The sequence below is a fragment of the Pleurodeles waltl genome, chromosome 1_2 (assembly GCF_031143425.1).
Source record: "Pleurodeles waltl isolate 20211129_DDA chromosome 1_2, aPleWal1.hap1.20221129, whole genome shotgun sequence".
In the NCBI taxonomy this organism is placed as follows: domain Eukaryota; kingdom Metazoa; phylum Chordata; class Amphibia; order Caudata; family Salamandridae; genus Pleurodeles; species Pleurodeles waltl.
In genome coordinates, this window is record NC_090437.1 from 1,119,136,188 (window position 1) to 1,119,160,366 (window position 24,179).

The 24,179-nt window shown below is 47.4% G+C and overlaps 1 protein-coding gene and 1 long non-coding RNA gene across 4 annotated transcripts in view; one reads left to right on the forward strand and one right to left on the reverse strand.

Moving 5' to 3' along the window:
• FAM184B (family with sequence similarity 184 member B) overlaps positions 1 to 24,179 on the forward strand; it is a 320,510-nt gene that overhangs the window by 200,997 nt on the left and 95,334 nt on the right. For both annotated transcript variants that reach the window (XM_069202207.1, XM_069202213.1), the window contains 2 exons: positions 4,121 to 4,267; positions 16,460 to 16,577. In XM_069202207.1, the coding sequence (XP_069058308.1) occupies positions 4,121 to 4,267; positions 16,460 to 16,577 (265 nt within the window). The remainder of the gene's footprint in view (positions 1 to 4,120; positions 4,268 to 16,459; positions 16,578 to 24,179) is intronic.
• LOC138248563 (uncharacterized) overlaps positions 1 to 24,179 on the reverse strand; it is a 327,877-nt gene that overhangs the window by 52,798 nt on the left and 250,900 nt on the right. The window lies entirely within an intron of this gene.

Sequence of the window (24,179 nt, forward strand, 5' to 3'; positions counted from 1 at the left end):
TTTTATATTTATACTATATTATATTTATAATATGCACATAATGAATACGATTATTTACAAGCCATTGGAAGGATAAGGAAATCTCTAATAGTTATTAAGCTGAGTTCAGAAGATACGGCTAAAGCAGGGAGGGGTCGCACACAGGAGAATATTTATTCTCGCACTGGGAGAGAGTAGTCAAGAACAGCAGTGCTAGCAAAGGGTTAGGGTGGAATGGCGATAAGATGTTACAGAGGAGACTAATGAGGTGCTTGCATAGGGGAGAGAGAATAGGGAGATAAGGCAGGGGGCTGCCAGAGAGGAAAGGTCACGGGGAAGCAGGGAAGGTCATGGGCTGTTTGCAACCCATATTTCAGCAATTGTCTCAGTGGTGACTCTCCCTTTAAACATATTTCTGTCAAACCCTGCCTACTCTCATATGTCTACATGCCCTACAGCCCCTCTTAAGGCCACTTCATATGCTACCTCATGAACACACGGGCCTCCTGAAACATAATAACAGCTGTATGTCCCCCACCTAAACATGACTTTGTTTTGCATCTTGACCACCCCATTCATGACCTTGACATTTGGTGAAATTATCAAATGGAAGACTGCGTTAATGTAGGCAAGCTTCTCCTAATCCATCCCTCGCAACTATGTCATTGGAAAGTCAAGACCCACAGCGAAGTACAAGAAAATTGTGAATGGTGAACCCAAAACCAAATGTGAAAATATTTGCATGGGAAACATTTAAGATCAGTAAAGGAAACTAACTTTTGATGTTAGCTTTTTTTACTTTTGCAAATACGTGGGCACCATTTACGCCACGTATTTCTCTAGATGTGTTTGTGTTGGTCTTCTTTTAATTATGTTTGTTAGCTGTAACTATTTTGTGTTTCTTTTTTGTGTGACTTCCTCAATTCAATGAAAGAGGTATCACTTCCTTAATTGCTTTGTTGTGACTTATTTTATAATTCAACTCAACACTTGATTCTAAATGTATTGATGCGCATCACAAACTTCAATTTAGTCTTCTCACCTGTCTTGCTCCACACGTGATTTCCCTGCAGTAAATTACCTTTTTGTCCTTGCATGCGTAACAAGCTGCTCCAGTTCCTTTTTTTACTCCTATCCTATAACTTCATCCTGAGTAATTCCTGTTTGGTACTTGTCCGGCAGACTTATTTCCTTTACATTAATGTAGATGTTGGTGAAACCTTCAAATCATTATCCAATAAGTACACAAAACAGTGATAGAAGAAATGTTTGAATTTATCTCAGCCACTGGTATTCACTCAGTGCCACATTCCAATTCATTGATATTTTGCACACCATTCCACCTCATTTTGAACCCAGTCCTATGCAAAGCAGTCTCCAATAGAAACAGTCCAGCCTGAACTGCCAAGCCAGGTCCTCCCTCAACCGGAACGCAAGCAACAGAGGACCGGTTTTACCTTAGTTATCGGCTCCTCAGCCGAGTACAGTTTGGTTCCAGTGACACAGTGTGCACGGGACCCACGTCTGGGCATACCCGTCTCACTTAGGGTGAACCAATAAGTATACAAAACAGTGATGGAATGAATGCTTGAATTAATCTCAGCCACTGGTAATCACTCGGGCCACATCCCAATCCATCATTATTTACACAACATGCCACTTCACTTTGGACCCAGCTATATGTAAATAAGTCTTGACCGTGCTCCAATCGGAACAGTCCAGCCCGAACTGCCAAGCCAAGTCCTCCCAGAACCGAAATGCAAGGAACCCAGGGACAGTTTTGCCCTGGTTTTGGGCTCATCAGTGAGGTACAGCTTGGGTCCAGTGACACACTTGGAGTCCCACTTCTTTCATTTATGCAAGTGGCAAAAGCACTGGGTTCTAAGTATGAAATAGAAACGTTCTCTAGGGAAAGAGAAAAATGGCAGATACATCATCTGATACCTTTCCCGTTGCCTCTTCATTAATAAAAAAAGATAGGCTTGCTCTGTAGATCTATAAAATTTATGAATAGATTTTGTAAAAGGTGTGCAGGACACCTGAAAAAGCAGAGAGCTTGGGCTATAATGTCTCATCCTGCACTCCTCCCTCATCTTGTTGTGGTTCTGACAATGACTCACGACTTGGCTCAAAGATGGATTGTGTTTTTTAACTTTTAATGATATTTCTCACCTCCCATCCCCCATGATTTCTCACAAAAACAGACTGCAAAAATGGAATGGGGTATCTTTCATTTATTCAGTTGTTAGATCATGCACTCACACCACCTTATTCATAATTTGAGAGTATTGTACCAAAATGCACAGTAATCTCAAGTAGAACAATCATTATCATAACTATATAGTGACCAACAAAATGCAACAATAGATTCCTATATTTTTAATCTGACCCTAAACTTGCAAACCTTAACATCTAAAATCTTACTGATTGGTGACATCAACATATGGGTAGACAGTCAAGGCTACAGACCTTCATTACATCTAATCAATAGTATATTGATTACGTTGTTAATGGCCACACACATACAGTGGGACACACACTTTCTCTCATTTTCACCCACATTGAACATGGCAAACTTCAGATTTATCCTTAAGCATGTTTAGACCATGCAGTAGGCAAGCAGTTGGTGGGCACGTTCTACTGTAACCATAGACATGCCTCCTTTTGGAACCAAGATTCAGTGCTGAGTGTTGCATTTGGGCCCTCAATGTTCTTGAGCGTGCCCTAAATGAACAGGTTTGTGTGCCAGGCCGGGCCTTATGAATCTTCAGCCCAACCTTCAAGAAACTGTACTCTGTCAACTGTTGTACTTGTTGTACCAGGTCTGGGGTCTTGAGGAGGAGATCCTTTAATATCATTTAACTGTGGTGGACATTTTCCTTGTGTTTTCATTGGTCCTTCCTTAGGAGGATTAGGCCTGTCACCATTTTGGCGATCTTCTCTTGCAGTGCAGACCTTGTGTCTCTGATTACTACCAAGATCTCACCCAGTTTATCAGGTGCCACACCATGCCTGGATGTAATCCTGCAGCATGCACATCTTTAGAATTACTACACTGCACCATTTCTTCCTTCTTTGTTTTGCCTGATTGTGACATACTCTAACTATAACCTTTGTTTTTTCAGTGAAAACAAATAAATATATAATTGTATATACACACACACACATACATACTCTCTCATTTAAATCCAAATTAAACGTAATCTGATCTAATTCCTAATTTGAAGTTATGAATCCGAAGTAATTGTATGGTGAAATTATGAATCCGAATTAACCAAAGCACACCCATTTATAACTGTAAATGTTTATGCGTGTATGTACTCCTGGAAAGTGGGTATAAATGCAGCTTATCCAGGAGTACTTGTGGATATTTTTGAGAATTGTAAACATATTGTAAATGTATTCAAACATAGGAGTAAAGCCACGAGGGTAAATTAACTTTTTTAAATTGGAATCTTTGTTAGTGTTTATGGATAGGGCTCTCCATTTCAAAGTCCAGCATTCAAAAATGAAAGTCTTGACTGACAGAATCAGTACTAAGTAAAGAATATAATTGCGAGAGTACTGGCTGGAGATAATATATATTAAATGCAATTAATGTGCGTACTGGAATGTGAACTTGACTTATGAAATAGGGCTTATAAACTGCTTATGTTTTGATTATTCTATGCCAATAACTTTCATATATAATATCACTAACAAATTATGTTAAACAATATTTATTTTCTAGGGAGTTTTTATAGAGGGCTGTGTGTCACCTTGGACACAGTCAATAAGAAGAAATATGGAATATTTATTTTTTCAAGTTTTTCTGTAAAGAAAGTAGTTGGACTCTGCTCGGCTTGGCTTCAGAGCATTCCCCCAACGAGGAACCTGCACCCCACAGTCCGACATCCATATCTGAGTCAATTAAAGGTTTGTTGTGCAATGAACATTGTCATTGACAAGTGCAGGATACTGTTGGGTGTGTAATGGATCCTTTCTGTAGGTACTGATGAACTTGTAAATAGAGCAGACGGCTTTTCACTTGATTCTTGAGCTTACAAGTAAAGAATTTAGCAATTTTAGGGCTGGCTTTCCAAAGAGTTTAAACATGTCGGCTATTATTTACATTCTTTTATGTTTTTCATTTTATTGAAAGGTTGGTAGAGGAAGATCTCAAAATGAAGCAAAAAATTGAATTGGACTCTTTGCGACAGGATCATCGGAAAGAAATGCAAACCATGGTGTCCGAGTTCAGTAGTTCTCAAGCACATCTTCAAGCAAAGATAGTCTCTTTGGAAAATGAGTAAGTAATGCTAGTGTAACCTCAACTTAATACACTATAAAATTATGGACCACTCATATCGACACATAAGGAACCTTCTTTTGCCAGAATGAAACCCCTTAAATCTGTCGAGGTTACATACAAACATTTGAAAAATTAAATTGTAACCGTCCAACACTTCATGAAACAAAATCACTTGCAATTTAGAATCATAATATCTTTATTGTTTCAGCTATTCACCTCACAATTGACACATAAAATAATTTACTTTATACATACAATCAAAAATACATATAACGGCGATTCAAAGGCTGAAAAATACTTCACTTGTTAAGATTGACAATGTGAAGATTACAAATAGAACACCAAGCAATCGGAGCACGTGGGACTTCCAGCAACTTAATAAAGTGCAAGTGCCTATACAGCTCAAACAATTGTAATTTAAATTGATAACCTTGCTCTTTGGACTTTTCTAATATAGTTGTTCCCACCACGCTACCAGCGTGGGAGAGGCCAGCCATTTCAAGGAGGTGCTGCCAAGATGGCTGAGAGAGAGTGAGCCTCATCAGTGAAGCAGGCCATCAGCAGGGTCTCGAACCTGCTGAACTTTCCTAGTGGAGGACCACCACTCTGGTCAGCCATCACTGTCGTTTTATGTTTTTCCGCCATCTCCCATGTTCGAGTTTGGTGTTGCTCTGGAATATGGAAGGAGGCAACCACCTTGGAACCTGGCAACTTTCATCCATTTGCTGGGTGATTTTAGAATAGTTTCAGGCAATTTTATATTTGTGCTGATAATATTGCATATGCACTAGCATTTACACCAACAATCAGTGTACATCTGATATTTCCATCAGGTAACGAATAGCAGTTAGCGTGTGCAAATGTTGGCACAGAACTGATGCCCATCTGTACTGCCCCACTACAAAATTGTCCAGATCTGGGGCTGTGATTTGGTCCAGGGTTCTGTCTACGACAGCTCCATCACTACTCCTGCCATATCAGCTTGTCATATGTCTAATACATTTGGAGCCCTCTCTTCCTCTTCTTTTTTCTAATAACTTTTCTTTGACCAATGTTCATCATCCAGTGGATACAGTAGGTAGATGGCAGCTATAATTTTGTATACAATTGACCAAACAGATTATGGCAGTATAAACATCTACTGGCATTGATACATTCAAGACGGATGTCCTGTGGTTATGGGCAGCATCAATGGGTTCACAACAGTACATAACAACACGTCAACCCCCTACCCCTCCACCTGCCACCCCCAGTTCAGCATTCTCAAAACTATCTCCTGGGGGCCCATACCTTTTCCCATTTTCTGGGGCAGCCTCTGCTTTAATAGACAACTTGCTGGGCCTGCTGACACAAGCCTAGATTGTTTTCCCAGCCTTCTATTCTCTGAGGGTACGCTGTGTCCCAGGCCTGAACTTTTTCTTCTTTGGCCACCCTTGCTGCAACCCAGCATTGCTTATATGTGGTCCAGGAGATCTCTCCAGTAATAGACAAGAGGAGCCATTTCGTAACAAAGGAGACTGTCTCCGCTAGCACATGAGTCATTCTCTGCACCACCTCCTCCCAGTAGATCTGTATCCTGGGACATCCGCAAAGGATGCAACAGAATGGTTCGTCCTGTTCACATCTCTATAGGCAGAGGGGAGAAGTACTCTACCCTTTTTTATGGAGCAACACCATGGAGAAGTAAAACCTATGCTGGGTTTGTAGCTTCACTAAGCGGAATTGGCCTGGATTGCTATCTCTTGCGGGTTGTGGAGGGCTTCGGCCCAGTCATCATCTTCAAGGGCACCTGGTTGCCACTTCCACACTTCTTTCAGAGACACTATGGGATCTGGGGAATTATTGACCATTTTTTTATAGACAGTGGAGGTGACGTGGTCTGTTATGTGATCCGTGAAGAGGTGGTCCTCTAATAGAGTTGCCTCTGTCAGTTGCTCTCCTTCAGTTAAGTGCCTTCACAGGGCATGGCCCAGTTGAAGCTATGCATATCTTTCAGTGTCTGCCATATTGTATTGTTGGTGCAGGATCTCGAAAGTAATTAGTGCAGCCCCCCTTGAAATGTATTCCCCTGGTGCTCAATGCCTATGAGGGCCCACTTTGAGAATCCCAGTAAGGTGCCCCCCTCTCGCAGGAGATCGCCGTCCCACAATGGGGTTTGTGTAGTCAGTCTATTGCTCCATCCATAATAATGAGTGGCTTCCCTCCACACTCTCACTACTGTTTGTGTTAGCAGTGCCTTTTCTTGTACTCGTCTGTACAGTATCCCCTCATACCTCCCCGTGGTCCATTTCTTCCCTATCAGCCTGATAAGATGGTTCCTCACGGTTGGCAAAGACCTACTCATTCACCACCACCACCTACATCGCCCAGTAATATCCAAGTACATCAAGGATGGCCAGCCCTCCCTCATAGACACCCTTTGAGGCTTGCGTAGTACCATACGTGAGCTACCACCACTCCATAGCAGTAGTCTAACCTGTTCTACTTTCTGAAAAAAGTCGAGGGGGAATTTTAAAAGGTGTATTCTGAAAGACATAGAAGAGGCAGGGAAGGGTCATTATTTTGTATAGAGCCACTCTACCCATAAGTGTGAGCGGAAGGTATTTCCAATGTTCCACATCTCTTTGCAGTCTATCAAGCTGTGGGAGTATATTTCTTCACATAAACTCAGCTGGATCTCGCATGACATAGATCCCAAGATACTGGAAGCCATCAAGTACCAAGGGGCTGTGCAATGGAGGTATGTCTCAGCACGCCACCCGGCAGGGGGAAAATGAGGGACTTAGTCCAATAAATGCAGTATCCTGCGTGGTTCACAAAGATGTTGAACCATTGTAGGATTTTATCAATTGTGAGGGTCGGCTTGGTGATAAAAAGTAGCACTTCATGCGTGTAGAGGGAGATACGCTCCTCCCAACCTCTGTCACTCCATATTACCCTAATGAGCAGATCTTGACGCAACCAGACCGCAAGCAGTTCCAGGGCCAGTGTGAATATCATGGAGGATAGGGGGGAGCCCTGTCTTGTGCCCTTCTGGAGGGGAAATGAGCGAGACACCACACCATTAACCCTAACTCCTGCAAGTGGTTTCTGGTACAGGAGTTTGACCCAGACACAGAAATGGGGGCCAAAGCCCAACCTTGTTAAAGTGGCAAAAATGTAGTTCCACTCAATACTGTCAAATGCCATTTTGGCATCTGTGGACATAAGCGCTGTCTGCTTAGTTCGTGGGGACTCAGTCATGTGGAGGGCTCCGTATAGGTGCCAGAAGTTTAGCCAAGTGCTCCTATGTGGCATAAAACCAGATTGATCTGGATGAATGATTGAGCAAATGACCTTCCTAAACCTAATGGCAAAGGCTTTGGCCAGCATTTTAGCCTCTACATTTAATAGAGAGCTGGGCCGGTATGACCCACAGTCTGATGCCAGCTTCCCTTGCTTGTGTATGAGTCCATTAGTTGCTGATCGGTGATCCTCGGGTAGGCCTCCATTTATACGCACCTCATGGAACATGGCCAGCATGGGTTCCGCAACTTTGTCCACCATACCGTTGTACAATTTAACTGGCATACACCTCTATTGCTCTTTTTTTTTTTATCTGTTTATTAATTTTTATCATTGTTTACAGTAATCTGAGTGTATCACCACATTATTATATCGAGTTATCTTACATTTGGTATGTCTCTACAGTTTACATGATGTATCAACAGATCACTCGGTCTATATTCAATTAAAAATAAAAAATGGAAGAAAAAGTTAACAATAACAATAAACGCCATAAATAAATTGAATTGCTCATGTATGGTTTCAGCCTGTGTCCAGTGATGTGGGTAGAAATAGCCCAGAGGAGGGGGGACATGGGTGAGAGCGGAGAGAAGAAGGTGGGAGGCTGGGGGAGAGGCAGGGGGAGGAGGGAGGAGAGGAGCGACGGAGACAGGGTTTAGAGCGAGAAAGAGAGAGGGGGGAGCGCAATAGTCAAGGGGGGGACGGGCGAGGGGGCGCGCGCGATCCAAGAACAGTTGGGGAGGTGAGTTATCCCTTTCGATGCTATCTTAGCGACATGGAGGAATGGCACAAGGGTGTATCTACTCACAAGGTAGCCATAGCTCTAGTTCAGGGGGGTCGGGTATCGTCTTTTTGTTCCAGCTGCTCTGTGATGGAATCCCATATATCTGCCCCTTTGACCTCCACCCCGCTGTCGCGCAGTGTATGTAGCACTTGTGTTTCTGCTTTAGTCCAGTGTAGCATCTCCAGTGTCCAACGGTGTATGTTTGGGGCGCTGGGTGATTTCCACTGTATGGCTATTAAGCGTTTGAGTAAGATGAACGCGAGGTCAGCGCACCTGTGTTTTTGTTTGTCTTCCCCCCGTCGTGTGCGCACTCCTAGCAGGCAGGACTCCGGGGAAGGGAGTAGGAGTAATCTCGACCAGGTAGCTGTTTGTGTTGTTGCTTCCTGCCATATGCGTGGCAACTCCACGTCATATGTAAAAAATCTGCTTCCGGCAGCCCGCATCTCGGGCATTCCGGGTTAGACTGTGGGAACATACGCTTTATTCTAGCTGGAGTGAGATAGGTCTAGTGCAGATAGTTGAATTGTGTGTATCGGAAATGGGCATTACGCGATACCTCTTTTGTGTTTGGCAGTGCTGTGTTCCATTTTTTTGTGGGTAAAGGTGCGAGTAGAGCCATCTCCCATCTATTTTTTGCTTGTGTTTGGGCCTCTTCTGGGTGATTCTGTAGTATCTGGTATATCCAGGATATAGCTGTTTGCGTGCCTGCAACTAGCAGTAATTCATGAAGTACTGGTGAGGTATTAGGTTCATTGTTGCCGTTTCCCCATGTATTGCGCACCACTTGTTGTAGCGCCCTGTGTCTGAGGAATTCACCCTTGCCCAGGTTGAACCTGTCCGCTAATGCTTCATATGATAGGAAGTGTCCCTCTTCGAATATGTCTCCAATTGTGTTAATACCTTTAGCGACCCAAGTTGCTAGTTTAAATTGTCGTGTTATGTTGTTTAGTCCCGGGGTAGCTAGTAATGGGATTCTGGGTGAGTATGGTGGTGTACGTCCCGTCGTCGCCACGTATCAACGCCATATCCAATCCGCCACTCCCAGCAAAATATTGCTGTTATGTACTGGTTTATCTCAGCCGACGAGCCAGTTTACCACATCCGATTGTCCCAGCAAAGTGCTCACCATTTGCCCCTCCGAGCCATTTGGGTTGCATATCCAGTCCATGACCCAGTGTATTTGTGCCGCTGCGTAGTATAATTCGAACTGGGGTGCACCCTTCCCTCCCTTTTCCAGTGGCAGATAAATCTTGGCTAGAGCTACTCGGTGGCGACCTGTGTTCCATGTCAAGTCTGTCAACAGGCAAGCTAGGGGTGCGAAGTAACTCTTGGGGAGCTTGAGTGGAAAGGCCGAGAAATAGTACAAGATTTGTGGTACTACAATCATTTTAGCTACTGCTACCCTCCCTAGAGGTGAAAGTGGGAGTGAGCACCAGAAGGGCATCAAACTTTTTATGGACCTGATTGTTCGGTCTAAATTACCTTCTCTGAGGTCCTGCTCATCGTGATATATTTGCACCCCCAGATACTTGAAAGTGGTGTAGCACCATTGTAACTTGTGTGTGGAAATTATTTCTCTTTGGGGGTTTGGTGTTAATTGATTGGGAACAAACATGACTTTGCCCAGTTTACTCGTAGGCCTCATATATCCCCAAATGTATTTAGCAGGTGCAATAGGTCTGATAGAGTTTCCGAACGGTTACGCAAGTATATCAGTGCGTCATCTGCATATAGGGAGACAACCTTATATACATCTCCGTCAAGAATACCCCATTTTGGTGCTTCATGTCGCAATCGTGCTGTGACTGGTTCAATTGCCAGTGCGAACAGTAAAGGTGACAGGGGGCAACCCTGTCTGGTGCCTCTGCCTATTTCAGATCTCTCCGATATCATACCGCCTGTCTTCACTCTTGCTTTAGGGTCTGCATATAATGTTTTTATCCATCTTATGAATGTATTGCCGAAACCCATACATTTTAGGGATCTCATCAGGTATGGCCAGCCCAGTGTGTCAAATGCCTTTTCTATATCCAATGAGACTGCAGTTCATGTATAGTCCGACTTTGGGGTCTCGGCTATTAATCGTAAGAGGCATCTGATATTAGTGTGTGTGCTGCGGCCAGGTATAAAACCGGACTGATCCGTGTGGATTAGTGTTGGCATCAATGGGAGAAGACGGTTTGCCAGTACCTTCCCTAGTAATTTACAGTCAGAATTTAACAAAGACAGGGGTTTGTAGGACCGAACATCTAGTGGATCGCGCCCTTTTTTGTGGAGAAAAACTATAGTTGCCTCTGGCTGTGATTCTGGGAGGTGGCCTTTTTCAAATGCTTCTTGTAGCATTTCTAGATATGGTGCTGTTATTTGCGTTGCAAAAATCTGATAGTACTCCGCCGGGAGCCCGTCCCCCCCAAGGCTTTATTGTGCGTCATTTGTGCACCTTCAGCGCCTGTTGAATCTCGTCCAGTGCAATGGGTTTCTCTAGGTCTGACAACTGTTCTTCCGTCAACCTGGTTAATTGGGGTGTCTGGAAGAAATCTCTTATTTGCTGTTCGGTGGGGGGGTCCTGCCTTGCAAAGAGTGGCGTAATATTGTTTAAAGGCCTCATTGATCTCTAACTGTGTATTAACTATGTTGCCTTCATCTGTGTGAATGGCATTTATGGTGGAGTGTTGTTGTTTGCCTTTTATCAGCCAGGACAACAACCTACTGGATCGGTCACCTTCGGCATGTAGTCGCGCTAGTGTCGGTAATCAAATTTTCGTAAGCGCGCATCGGTTTCAGCCCATTGTTTTTTCAGCTCAATCATATTTCCCTCGCCCTCCCCATTCAGTCCCGCCGCCCTCTCTGCCTCCCTTAGTCCCCTCTCGATGTCACATAACTCCTTATGTAATGTCTTACGGACTCCGCCTGACGTCGACATACATAGACCCCTTATCACCACCTTGTGTCTGTCCCATTCTATTGCCCTCGACGACGCTGTGTTTGTGTTTGCTTTAAAATATGAGTCTATTCCCTCTGCTAGTTCTTCTCGAAAGGCGGGGTCTCGTAATAAAGATGGTTGTAAGCGCCATACAGGTGTGCGTGTGTGTGATCTACCCCATCGCACTGTAGTCACTAGGGGGCAATGATCTGATATAGTTTTAGCCAAGTAACTTGCCTTGACTAATAATTGAGAAAGTTCACTCGTATACAGCTGCAGATCAATACAGGTGTGTAGTTGGTGTACAGGGGAAAAGAAGGAGTACTCCCTGTCCGTGGGGTGCAAGCTCCGCCATACATAATGTAGTCTTCTATTTGACATCCAATTCCGTAGCGTTTGGCAGAGTCTTCTGCTCAGGGCGCCCTCTAGCGGGGGTGGGATCTATCCATGTTAATGTCTGGTACGCAATTGAAATCTCTCCCCCATATGCTGGGCATCAGTAGATCCCATGATAGAGCTGCATAAGTGGACAGCAGAAAATCCCCCTGTCTAATATTAGGTGCATATATTCCTGTGATGCTCAATTGTTTCCCGTCTAGTTCTCCTCTTAGGTGGACATATCTTCCATCTTTGTCTATTTGTGTGTACTGTGTAGGGGACACTGGGGCTATCCATATCAGCACTCCTCTCGTGTACGTCGATATGCTAGTGCCGTATATCTTTCCTGACCATTTCCTGTCTATTTTTCTCAGGTCTTCCGTCGTGAGGTGTGTCTCCTGCAGTATTGCTATGCGTATTGTATGGCGTTTAAGATGATTATATATTGTGTTACATTTGGATATATTGGCCATCCCTCTTACATTCCAGGTTAAAATATTATATATAGCCATAGTGTTAATTTTACTTTACTTGGTAGTTTCCCCGCAGTGGTTATAAATCTCTGCCGTTTCAGCGTTCACCCCCCCCGTATCCCCTCCCCCCTGAGCATATCAACTGTAACACCTGTCGGGATGTGTGTATTGGCGTACTAAAACCAACAATAACCAAAGCCATAACAAACTGTGTGGCACAACCAGTGCCATTGAGTACATTACTTAAGGGGTCATTCTGACCCTGGTGGTCTTGGACCGCCAGGGCAAGAATGACGGAAGCACCTCCAAAAGGCTGGCGGTGCTTCATTCCCTATTCTGACCGTGGCGGTAAAGCCGCGGTCGCACCGCTGGGGCCGGCGGTTTCCCGCCGATTTCCCCCCGGCTGTGATAATCCGCCAGGGCAGCGCTGCAAGCAGCGCTGCCCTGGGGATTATGACCCCCTTACCGCCAGCCTGTTTCTGGCGGTTTACACCGCCAGGAAGAGGCTGGCGGTAAGGGGTGTCCTGGGACCCCTGGGGGCCCCTGCACTGCCCATGCCACTGGCATGGGCAGTTCAGGGGCCCCCTAACAGGGCCCCAGCCTGCTTTTCACTGTCTGCATGGCAGACAGTGAAAAGCGCGACGGGTGCAACTGCACCCGTCGCACGCCCGCAACACCGCCGGCTCCTGTGTTTTGCGGCCTCATTCCCGCCGGCCCAGCGGGAATGTTGGAATGGGGGCTGTGTTATTGCGGCCGCATGGCGGTTCCCGCAAAGGTTGGAATCACCCCCTTAATCTCTGGTCCGTTCCGTGATCCCTTTGGGTATGGAGACGTGGTCAGAGAGGATCTAGGTTCACTAATGTTCGTGGCCCACGTGGATAATCCTGTGTCCCTGCTCATCTCGGTCGTCCGGTCTTGCATCCACATCCGGTTCTTTAAGGCCAGTCTGTTCTTTTTTGCCGTTCCGAGTGTTCATCTGCTGTCCTCTCTTCCAGGAGGGTGTAGCATGTCCTGAGTGTTTATTTATTTATGTCAGCCCTAGGCTGCCCTGGATCGTTTATGTCTCGTGCTATTCTTTTGTGCCTCTGTAGATGTAGTGTCCTAGTATTTCCAAGCCTGCCTGCTCGGTTTCATATGTCGTCAGCCGCGCGTGGAGTCAGGGCGGGGCCGAACATAAGTGGCGACGAGGGGGGGCTTGGGCAGCCACGTGAAGAGTTTGAGTCTGCATCCCTGGTTTGGTTTCTGGCCAGTGTTTGCACCGTCGCGAATATAGTTGCCACTTTAAGGACCTGTGCCTGCGCGTCTGCGGCCTGAGACTTTGATGGTCGAGCTTTGATCCTGGCGTTGATTTTCTTTTTCCGTCTAGGGCGTTGTTCCAGCCAGTCACCGTGTCCATCGGGTTCCGTCACTGGGTCCACCAGTCCCTTAGCATTTAACCATGCCCATGCATCTTCTGTGGACGGAAAGAAAAGAGTCCTGTCGCCATTTATCACTCTCAGTCGGGCCGGGAACAGGAGAGAGTAAGCGATGTTCTTGTCTCTAAGTATCTGTTTCACTCTAATGTAAGTGACGCGCTTGCGCTGGACTTCCATCGTGTAATCAGGGTATGCTGTTATCTCGGCGTTCTCCATGCGGACAGGGTATTTATTTCGGAAGCCTTGCAACATTTGGTCCCGGTATCGGTAGTTTAGGAATCTTGCTATCAATGGGCGGGGTGGGGCACCTGGTCGAGGTGTTCCGCCCGGGACCCTATATGCTTGTTCTATTACCAGCGTCTGTGGTGTGGCCTGAAGAAGCACCGTGTCCTTGAGCCATTGCTCCAAGAAGTGTTCAGCATTGGGGAGTTCCGTTCGTTCCGGGACCCCCAGGAACCTTACATTATTCCTGCGTGAGCGGCCCCCAGCATCTTCAGCTCTGCGTTGTAGTGATGATATTTTGCTTTCCATTTGCTGAATTTGAGCCTTCATCTCGGATATTGCCGGTTGGGTCGTTTCGAGTTCCGATTCAGTGATGGTAACTCTTTCTGCCAGCTTCCGATAATCAGTGTGGAGGAGATTGACTTCCAACACCACTGAGTCTATTTTCCCCTCCAATGAGGTCTTAGTGTCCAGTACTGCTTGCAGCACTTTGTCGAATTGTGTTGAGTGAGTGGCCAGGGTTTCAGACATCTTTTGCAGAGCGTCAGTTTGGGATCCTATTTCTCCTTTAGGGAGGGGGGTCCCAGCTTCTGTATTAGTGTGTGCCTTCGGTAGTTTTGTTTTGCCCATGATTGCTCTCGCCACGGTTGCGTTATTTATTGGGTAAAGCGTCAGTTGTCCGGGTCTCGCCGTGTGTTGTGTTTTGTTTGATTGTCATAGCGAGACACTGAGTTCTCTTCGGGAGCGCATACCCCACTTCTTTACCACTTCGTCCTGTTTTTCTTTTCCTCTTCCTTTTTCTTTCCGTTTCCTTCTCGTTCACGTCCTCTACTCTGGTGGGGCCCTTTATGTGCTGGTCTGTGGTGCTGTTGATCGTTTGGGGAGAGCCTGGGTGGTTATGTAGACGTTAGTGGCTAGCAATTTCCAGGGAGGTTGATATATTCGTCTTGTCTTAACGTTGGGGTCTTCTGGGCTTCACTGTTCTGCCCTTTTCTCCCTTTCCCCTTTCTTTTCCTCCTTCCTTCTTTTCTCTCCTTCGCCCTTTTTCTTCTTCTCACCCCAAAAAATAAAATAAAAAAAATAAAAGGGGGAGTCTCAGTAGTCCTTCAGGGGGGGGGTTCTACCTCCGCTCACCTTTTCTTTGTGGCTCTCGCTTGGTTTTCCTTAATGGTAGCCCCAGTCACGCTTGTCTCTTATATGTGTACTTATCTTAATTCTTCCCTTTCTTAACTTCTCTTTGTGTTCCCCCTTCTTCCTTCCTCCTGTCCTTCTGTTCTTTTATTCCCCGTTTCTTTTTTTTTTTCTCTTCCTTCCTTCTCCTTTCGCCTCTTTTCCTTAGGGTCCGTTCACACGGGGGAAGGGTTGTGCTAGTAGGATCTCCACTCGTCTCCCCGCAACACCGCTACGTCCGCGGTCCGAAGAACCGGCCACCACTCCCTGCGCGTGTTCCCTCAGCGACTGCGCAGGAGGGCCACCACCGGCACCCCGCGGGTTCCTCGGAGGACCGCGCCTGTTTTTAGCTGCCGCCCCGCCTCGCCGCGGCCCTGCGCGGCCGCTCCAGGGCCCGTCACTGCTCGCTCCGGCTCGCTCCGTTGCCTCTGTCAGGAGGGGAAGGCCTCTCCCCTCGCGTCTGGCCCCGAGCGGAGTGTCGCGAGGCCCGCACAGACTGCCCCGAACCTCGGGCGGGATATCAGTTGTCGCCGGAGACTCCCGGTGTCTCCGCGCAGCTGGGCCAAGTGTCCGGGCGACTGCTGGGATGATGAAAGTGCGCTAATCAATGGTGGGCCGCGTGCAGAGCTCGGATCACACGTCCGCTCCTGCCGCCATGTTGACCACGCCGCACTATTGCTCTTTTTAATGATTGGTCATCCTACGGTGCTACCCTTCCCCTGATATGTCACGCCTCCTGCAGAATGCACCCTTCTGCCCCTTGGAACACTGAAGAATTTCTCCCGCGCAAAAAGGTGTAAAAATTGTGAAAGACTTTGGTGCCGCAGCTATAATTTTGAAGAAAAACAATCGAACAGACTTGGATTGAAAGGCCACAAAACGTTTATCCACAATGCTCAGGCAAAGTACTACCACAAGCACATATCTCCCACAGAAACCCCTGCCAAGGAAATCTTTACCGTTTTCAATTTCTTAGCACATTCCAAAGCAACACATACATCAGTGATCACTACACAAAAACTTTGTTCTGATTTATCAAGGTCCAGCAACTTCAACGTTTTTTCGGTGCTGACAATCACACATCTGATCCACTGAGTCAAGGTATTATGTCTGAGCTCTTCCAGATTTCCTCTGGCTCACCTCTTAATCCTTGTCCAGCCAAGTTTATGAAAGGTTGTCCTTCCTCTGTATTCCCTGTTATAACATCAATCTGCAATGCTTCTATTTCTTTTGGCAAGATGCCTGATCCTGTGTCTATTACTCTGCTGTTAAAAAGAAACACACTTGATCACACAATGCTGTCCAGTTACTCCTCAGTGTTGGATTTAATGTCAAGTGCAATAAGTCCCGCATCGGATTAGGGGTACTCATAAACAGGCTCAAGTGCTTTTCATATTTGTATGACAGTAATTCAGTATACTTTTTTATCTAGATAGGAAAGGTGCTATCAAGTGCTGCACTGCTATAGTTGAATGTAAATACTGCAGCAAAGTGGACTTTCCAGCTGTAATGAATGCTTGCACTTTTGACTCCCTGCAGAATTAAGGAAATGGAAGAGAAGCCACGAAAGCGGGAGGCTAGGCCAGAAGACCTGCAGCTCATTGGTCGCTTGCAGGAGAAATTGAGTGAGCGAGATCAAGTTATCAAACGGCTTTCGGTAAGCGTTTCTTTCTTGATGTATAAGATATTATTTTAGTGCATAAATAGGGTTTAGAATCAAGTCAGTGGGTATGGCATTAATCAAATTCATTTACACTTATCTGCTTTGATTTACAATCAAACATTGTGTGATTCGACAAAGCAGTACATTTTATGCTCTTATGTGGGTATTACTTTCCAGACTATTTTCTAAGTATTTAAAGATGTATTGTTGGACCTCTTTCTAGAGTCACCCCCAAACTTTTTGTCTTCACTAGTCCTGTTTTGCTGAATTCATTTTTGTTGGCTTTATGACACTGTACACTTTACCACAGCTAACCATTGCTAATGGGCTTGTACCGTCTCCCTAAAACATGATGCCTACACCCAACTGGCACATTTAATTTACTTTTAAGTCCCTAATATATGGTACTACACATGCCAAGGGCTTGTAAATTAAATGCTACTAGTGGGTAGCAGCATTTATTGTGGCAGCCACTAATGTAGCCTTTTAACACATGCCACTGCAGTCTGAGTGCAGTTTTAAAACCTCCATTTCGACCTGGCAAAATAAACCTTTTGCCAGGCCTATACCTTCCTTTTTAAGTTATCCCTAAGGTAGGCTCATAGGCCAGGATGCATTGTATTTAAAAAGTAAGACATGGGTGTTTAGGTTTTACATGTCCCGATAGTAAAAAACTAGTTTTTCACTGTTGCTGGGCCTATCTGTCCCATTGACTAACACTTAGTTACCTTTTTACAATAAATACGTGATAACTTTAGATTTGGAAGCTGGTAGAGATGTGGTGTTTAAATTCAAATGAATTTACAACTCTCTTTAATGGTGACATTGGATTTTGAGTTGTAATTCCGAAATGCCACTTTTAGAAAGTTGGCATTTCCTTGTCTTAACCATTTGTGCCTTCTGCCATTGTCCCGAGTCACATGACTGTGAAGGGCTCTGATGATTGGGGTGTGTCTATTCCTCCCAGTGACACAAAAGGGACTGGTTGTGGGCAGGATGGCCCATCCTACCAGGACGGCTGTGGGCAGAGCCGTGTTCTAGCCCACTAACACTTCAAAGAGCTTGCTTCAAGCACACACATAGGACACTTAGCCCATCCTTTTGTTATCCCAGACATCTTGAGGCCTTGACAGAGGAGGGGAAGAACCTTCCAAAACCATATATAGGGATACTGTATGGTGTCCCCCACACGTAAGGGCTAGTCCCGGGTATGAATATTAGATCTCCAAAGCCACTCTTAAGTACGCTCCTGGACCTGTGGACATTACAGAAGGAGGACTGCCTTGCCACCAGAGGCCTGCCATGCTGCTTGAGGACTGCCTTGCTTTCTGAGAAGGAAGACTGGACCTGCTCTCTTCATCTTAGGCTAACCTGAGTGACTTTAAATGTCTGCTGGTTGACCTGCCAGAGCTACAGGAACAAAACATGTTTCAGAGGTCTCCCTGCAACTGCCTAGCTGACCTGCTGCACTGATTGTGCCTGGACCTGCTGGCCTCTGCTAAAGTGAGTTCCCGATCCCCAAGAAGTGCCTCCCCAGATCCTGGCCCCTCGGCTGGCATCAGTTGAGCTCCTTCTGAGAAAAAAGGTGAAATATTGAAGTTTTTTTTTTTTGCAACAGCATTTAAAATTCAGCCATCTATGATGACTGCCAACAGAAGCGCCAGTGAAACCAAACACTTTGGGGGTCATTCTGACCTTGGCGGACGGCGGAGGCCGTCCGCCAAGGTACCGCCGTCAGAACACCGCACCGCGGTCGAAAGACCGCGGCGGTGATTCTGACATTTGCCCTGTGCTGGCGGGCGGCCGCCAAAAGACCGCCCGCCAGCCCAGGGCAAATCAACCTTCCCACTAGGATGCCGGCTCAGAATTGAGCCGGCGCAGTTGCACCCGTCGCGTATTTCAGTGTCTGCTGGGCAGACACTGAAATACTTTTTGGGGCCCTCTTACGGGGGCCCCTGCCGTGCCCATGCCATTGGCATGGGCACGGCAGGGGCCCCCAGGGGCCCCGCGGCACCCCCTACCGCCATCCTGTTCATGGCGGGAGAGCCGCCATGAACAGGATGGCGGTAGGGGGTGTCAGAATCCCCATGGAGGATTCAGACGGGCAGCGGAAAGTCGGCGGTACACCGCCGACTTTCCGTTTCTGCCCGCGGCTGAACCGCCGCGGTCAGAATGCCCAGCGGTGCACCGCCAGCCTGTTGGCGGTGCTACCGCCGACCTCCGCCATGGCGGTAATTACCGCCATGGTCAGAATGACCCCCTTTGTGTTGCATTGACCGCCAAGAATGACCGTCAACATGAGATCTGCACTTCGAGAGTTTTGGATTTTCACCCCTCATCTGCATGAGCCATCTGAGGGGCCTATGGTCCGTCTGAACCTGGAAGTGAGTCCCAAACAGGTAGGGTCTTAGCTTCTTCAGTGCCCAGACCACAGCAAATGCTTCTCTCTCAATAGCACTCCACCTTTGTTCCCGTGGTAATAGTCTTCTGCTAATAAAGACTACTGGTAGGTCTGAGCCCTCCTCATTCAGCTGTGCTAGAACAGTCCTTTTGCCATGCTCTGAAGCGTCTGTCTGAACAATAAATTCCTGGGAGTAGTCAGGGGCCTTGAGCACGGGGGCCGTGCACATGGCTTCCTTCAGAGAATCAAAGGCTTTCTGACAGACCTCTGTCCAATTCACCAACCTAGGTTGTTTCTTGGAAGTGAGTTCAGTCAAGGGGGTCACAATGGTACCATAGCCCTTGACGAACCTGCGGTAGTATCCAGTGAGGCCCAAAAAGGCTCTCACCTCAGTCTGTGTTCTAGTTGGTTGCCAGGCCTTGATAGTTTCAATCTTGGCCTGGAGCGGCTGCACCCTTCCACCACCTACGAGGTGTCCCAAGTACACCACGGAACCCTGCCCAATCTGGCACTTACTAGCCTTGATAGTCAGGCCTGCCTGTTGCAGGGCCTGAAGTACCTCCTTGAGGTGGAGCAGGTGTTCCTCCCAGCTGGAACTGTAGACAGCTATGTCGTCTAGGTAAGCTGCACAGAAGGCATCTTTACCAGCTAGGACCCCGTTAACCAACCTTTGGAAGGTAGCGGGGGCATTTTTCAGCCCAAATGGCATCCCCCGGAATTGGTAATGGCCATCAGGGGAGGAAAAAGCAGATCTTTCTTTAGCCCCCTCAGTCAGGCCAATCTGCCAGTACCCGGAAGTAAGATCGAACGTACTCAGGAACTTGGCAGCGCCTAGCCTATCAACGAGCTCATCAGCTCGGGGGATGGGGTGAGCATCAGTCCGGGTGACTGAATTGAGACCCCGGTAGTCCACACAGAACCGGAGTTCTGGTTTCGCACCTGGGGCAGTAGCCTTGGGAACCAATACCACAGGGCTGGCCCAGGGACTACTGGATTTCTCAATAACCCCCAAAGTCAACATCTTGGAGACCTCCTCCTTGATGCTGGCCTTCACTTTATCTGACAACCTGTAAATTTTGTTCTTTACAGGAGCACTGTCACCTGTGTCAATGTCATGCACACAGAGGTGGGTTAGTCCAGGTGTAAGGGAGAACAGGGGGGAGAACTGCTCTAGCAGCGCATAGCAGTCCCCTCTCTGTGTTGGAGTCAGGGAGTCAGAGAGAATGACACCACCTACTGACCCATCCCCTTCTTTGACAGCGAGGAGGTCGGGGAGAGGTTCACTCTCCTCTTCCATGCCCTCATCGGTGACTAGGAGCATACTGACCTCAGACCTCTCAAAGTGAGGTTTGAGCCGGTTGTGATGGAGGACCCTTAGGGGTTGCCTAGGGGTCTTGAGGTCCACTAAGTAAGTGGCCTCCCCTTTACGCTCCTTGATCTCAAAGGGGCCAGTCCAGCGGTCCTGGAGAGCCCTGGGCTCTACTGGCTCCATCACCCAAACTTTGTCTCCAGGTGAGAACTCAACTAGAGTGGCCTTTTGGTCATACCACTCCTTCATCACCTCTTGACTGGCCTCGAGGTTACTCTGGGCCTCCTTCCAGAAGCGTTGGGTTTGTTTGCGGAGGGCCAGCATGTAGCTGACCACATTCTGGGGAGGGGCCTGGGGAGCTCTCTCCCAGCCCTCCTTAACGATGCTTAGGGGTCCCCTGACAGGGTGACCATAGAGAAGCTCAAAGGGGCTGGACCCCACCCCTTTCTGGGGCACCTCTCTATAAGCAAACAACAGGCAGGGTAAGAGAACGTCCCACTTACGCCTCATGGCCTCAGTCAGGCCACCAATCATGCCTTTCAGGGTCTGGTTGAATCTCTCAACCAGCCCGTTGGTTTGAGGATGATAAGGGGTGGTAAACCGGTAGGTCACCCCACACTCATCCCACAGGGTCTTCATGTATGCAGACATGAAGTTTGTGCCCCTGTCAGACACGACCTCCTTAGGGAATCCCACACGGGTAAATATTCCCATCAGGGCTCTGGTCACCACCTTTGCAGTCACTGTTCTCAGAGGGATTGCCTCTGGATAGCGGGTGGCATGGTCCACCAAAACCAGGATAAACCTGTTGCCCAGGGCAGTTTTGGGGTCCAAGGGACCAACAATGTCGATGCCCACCCTTTCAAAGGGGGTGCCAACGACTGGGAGTGGGATCAGGGGAGCTTTAAGCCATTTCCCTGCCTTCCCACTAGCCTGGCAGGTGGGGCAAGCTCTGCAGAAGTTATCTGAGGCTTTCCTCATTCTGGGCCAATGAAAGTGGGTGTTAAGCCTGTCAAAGGTCTTGTCTTGGCCCAGGTGTCCTGCCAGGGGAATGTCGTGAGCCAGGCCTAGTATGAATTTCCGGTAACACTGGGGGACCACCAGCACACGGTGTGGCCCAGGACCTGGAATTCTACGCTCACTGTAAAGGAGATCATTCTCCCAGTAAATATGGTGAGCGCCAGAGGCGTCACCTGCTGCGTGGTCTGTGGCCTGCTTCCTCAGACCCTCAAGGGTGGGGCATTCTCTCTGCGCCTTGCAGAATGCTTCCCTGGTTGGCCCCCCCTCTACTTGCCAGCCAGCAAGTTCAGGTAGGTTACCCAGGGCAGCTATGTCCTCCCCGGTTGGCTCGGGGGCCTCCTCTTCCTCAGGGACCTCGTCTACCACCGTGGGAACATTGGAGGCGGGTTTCCTGCGCCCCTGGCCCCCTTCTTGGGTGGCTGTCTGGGCCATTTTTCCAGGCTCCAGACGCCCTTGACTCCCTTCCTGGGCAGCCATGGACCTGGTGGTCATGCAGACCCACTCAGGTAACCCTAACATCTCCAGGTGAGATCTGAGCTCTACTTCTTTCCAAGCAGTGTGCTCAAGATCATTGCCTAACAGACAATCTACAGGCATGGCAGGACTCACAGCTACTTTCAGAGTACCAGAGACCCCCCCCCACTCAAAGGGAACCAGAGCCACCGGTAGGTGACTCTCACGATTGTCAGCGACTATGACCTGGTGGAATGTATTGGGGACTATCTGCTCTGGGGACACCAGCTGACTCTGGATAGTAGTCATACTGCCTCCTGTGTCACGCAGAGCCTCCACCTTCTGCCCATTAATGGTGACCCACTGCCTGTACTTGGAAGTATTTCGGGGCATGTGGGCTTTGGGCACCATTTCTCTTTCTCCCAGGGACACTAGGGAAATCTCTACTTGCTCCCCAAAGCTATCTGGGTCCATCTCCCCTCCAAGCGCTACACTAGTTATCCCAGGTGTCTGTCCGGTAGTGGACGGTGCCCTTTTGGAGCACTGGGGGTCGCCTTTATAGTGACCATACTGGTAACACTCCATACATTTGGGGTTGGATTTCCCTGACTTATCAAATGTCCCTGGCTTCTTCCCAAATCTAGAGAAGGAATGGTTGCCACCCCCTCCCTGGGAATTCTTTTGGGGGCCTTTTGAGAGTTCCTTATCTGTAAGTTTGTCTCCCCCCTCTTTCTTCTGTTGGGAACCCTGACCACCTTTGTGTGAGTCCCCCCCAGGTACCTTTTTGGACACTCTGGTGCTAACCCAGAGGTCCGCCTCCTCAGCAAGCTTCCTGGGATCAGTCAGCTTACTATCTACCAAGTGCTGGTGCAACTCTGTAAAAGTAGTATTAAGCATATGCTCTCTCAGAATCAAGTCATATAACCCTTTATAGTCATTTACTTTGTTGCCCCGCACCCATCCATTCAGTGCCTTACTGGAAAAGTCAAAGAAATCTACCCATGTTTGTGTGTGTTGTTTGGTGCTGTCCCTGAACCTCTGACGGTATCCCTCAGGGGTCAGCCCAAACTTGGCAAGTAAAGTGGCTTTCTGAAGTGGGTATGTGTTTTGATCAGGTGGATCCAATGTGAGAAGTGTGTCCCTCCCCAAAGGCGGCACATAACCCCACATAGCTACCCCCCATTGCCCTTCAGGAACCTCATGAGCCCTCAGTGCAACTTCATAAGCAGCTAACCATTTATCTATGTCATCTCCCACCACAAAACTGGGCACCACATTTTTGGGTATAGGAACCTTCTTTTCTCCAGCAGGTCCTGTCTGTATGCTGCCACCATTATTGCTGGATTCAGACTGTCTCGCCTTGATCTCCAGCTCCTTGAGTCTCAGTTCATGAGCCAACAATAGTTTCTTTTCAGCCAAAGCTCTTTCAGCTTCCACCTGTTTGGCTGCTCTTTCAGCTTCTGCATGTTTGGCTGCTCTTTCAGCTTCTGCTTGTTTGGCTGTTCTTTCAGCTTCAATCTGTTTGGCTGCTCTTTCAGCCTCAGCTTGTTTGGCTTCTCTCTCTGCCCTTCTCTCCTCCTGTTGAGCCTCAATTTTCAGTTTTGCCATTTGCAATTGGAACTCCCTTTCCTCTCTCCTTTCCTCTGCGGTCAGGCTTTGCATAGAGACACTACTCCCTGGTCTGGAAGGGGGCACAATTGCAGTGGTAACACCATCCACAGATAGTGAAAATTCCTCTGAGGTGCCATTTTCTGGCTCCTCTTCCTCATCATCCTCTAAATGGGTTTCTGCCCAGGCCCTCAGCGCCACTTGAAAGTCCTCCTTTCTGGAGGCCCCTTGGGTGGGTACCCTCAGTGCCCTGCAGAATCCTCTTAGTTGTTTGACCGTATATGTATCCAACTGGACTACGTCAAAGTCCCCTGTCTGAGACCCAGTCAGAGACATGTTGAGTGAGGATTTAGTTTTTGAAAATTGTCAGGAAAAAAAACGGATTTGAAAAAAGAGATAAAAAACCAAGTTGACCTTCAACTGTGGATAGGTAGTGAAATACTTAGCTACTGTATGTCACTGCACAAATACAAGTCCTATCCTCACCGCTGATCACCAATGTTAGAAATGGGGTTTTTGGTTGGCAGTCAGGTTACCCCCTGTCCAAGCAAAAGCCCTCACTCTAGTCAGGGTAAGTCACACACAATCCAAGATTATCCTGTGCCCACCCTTTGGTAGCTTGGCACGAGCAGTCAGGCTTAACTTAGAAGGCAATGTGTAAAGTATTTGTGCAATAAATCATACAATACCACCATATAGCACCACAAAAATACACCACACAGTGTTTAGAAAAATATATATTTATCAGGATAATTGTAGGTCAAAAAGAATAAAGTTGCAATGGGAAATTGTAGAGATATCACTG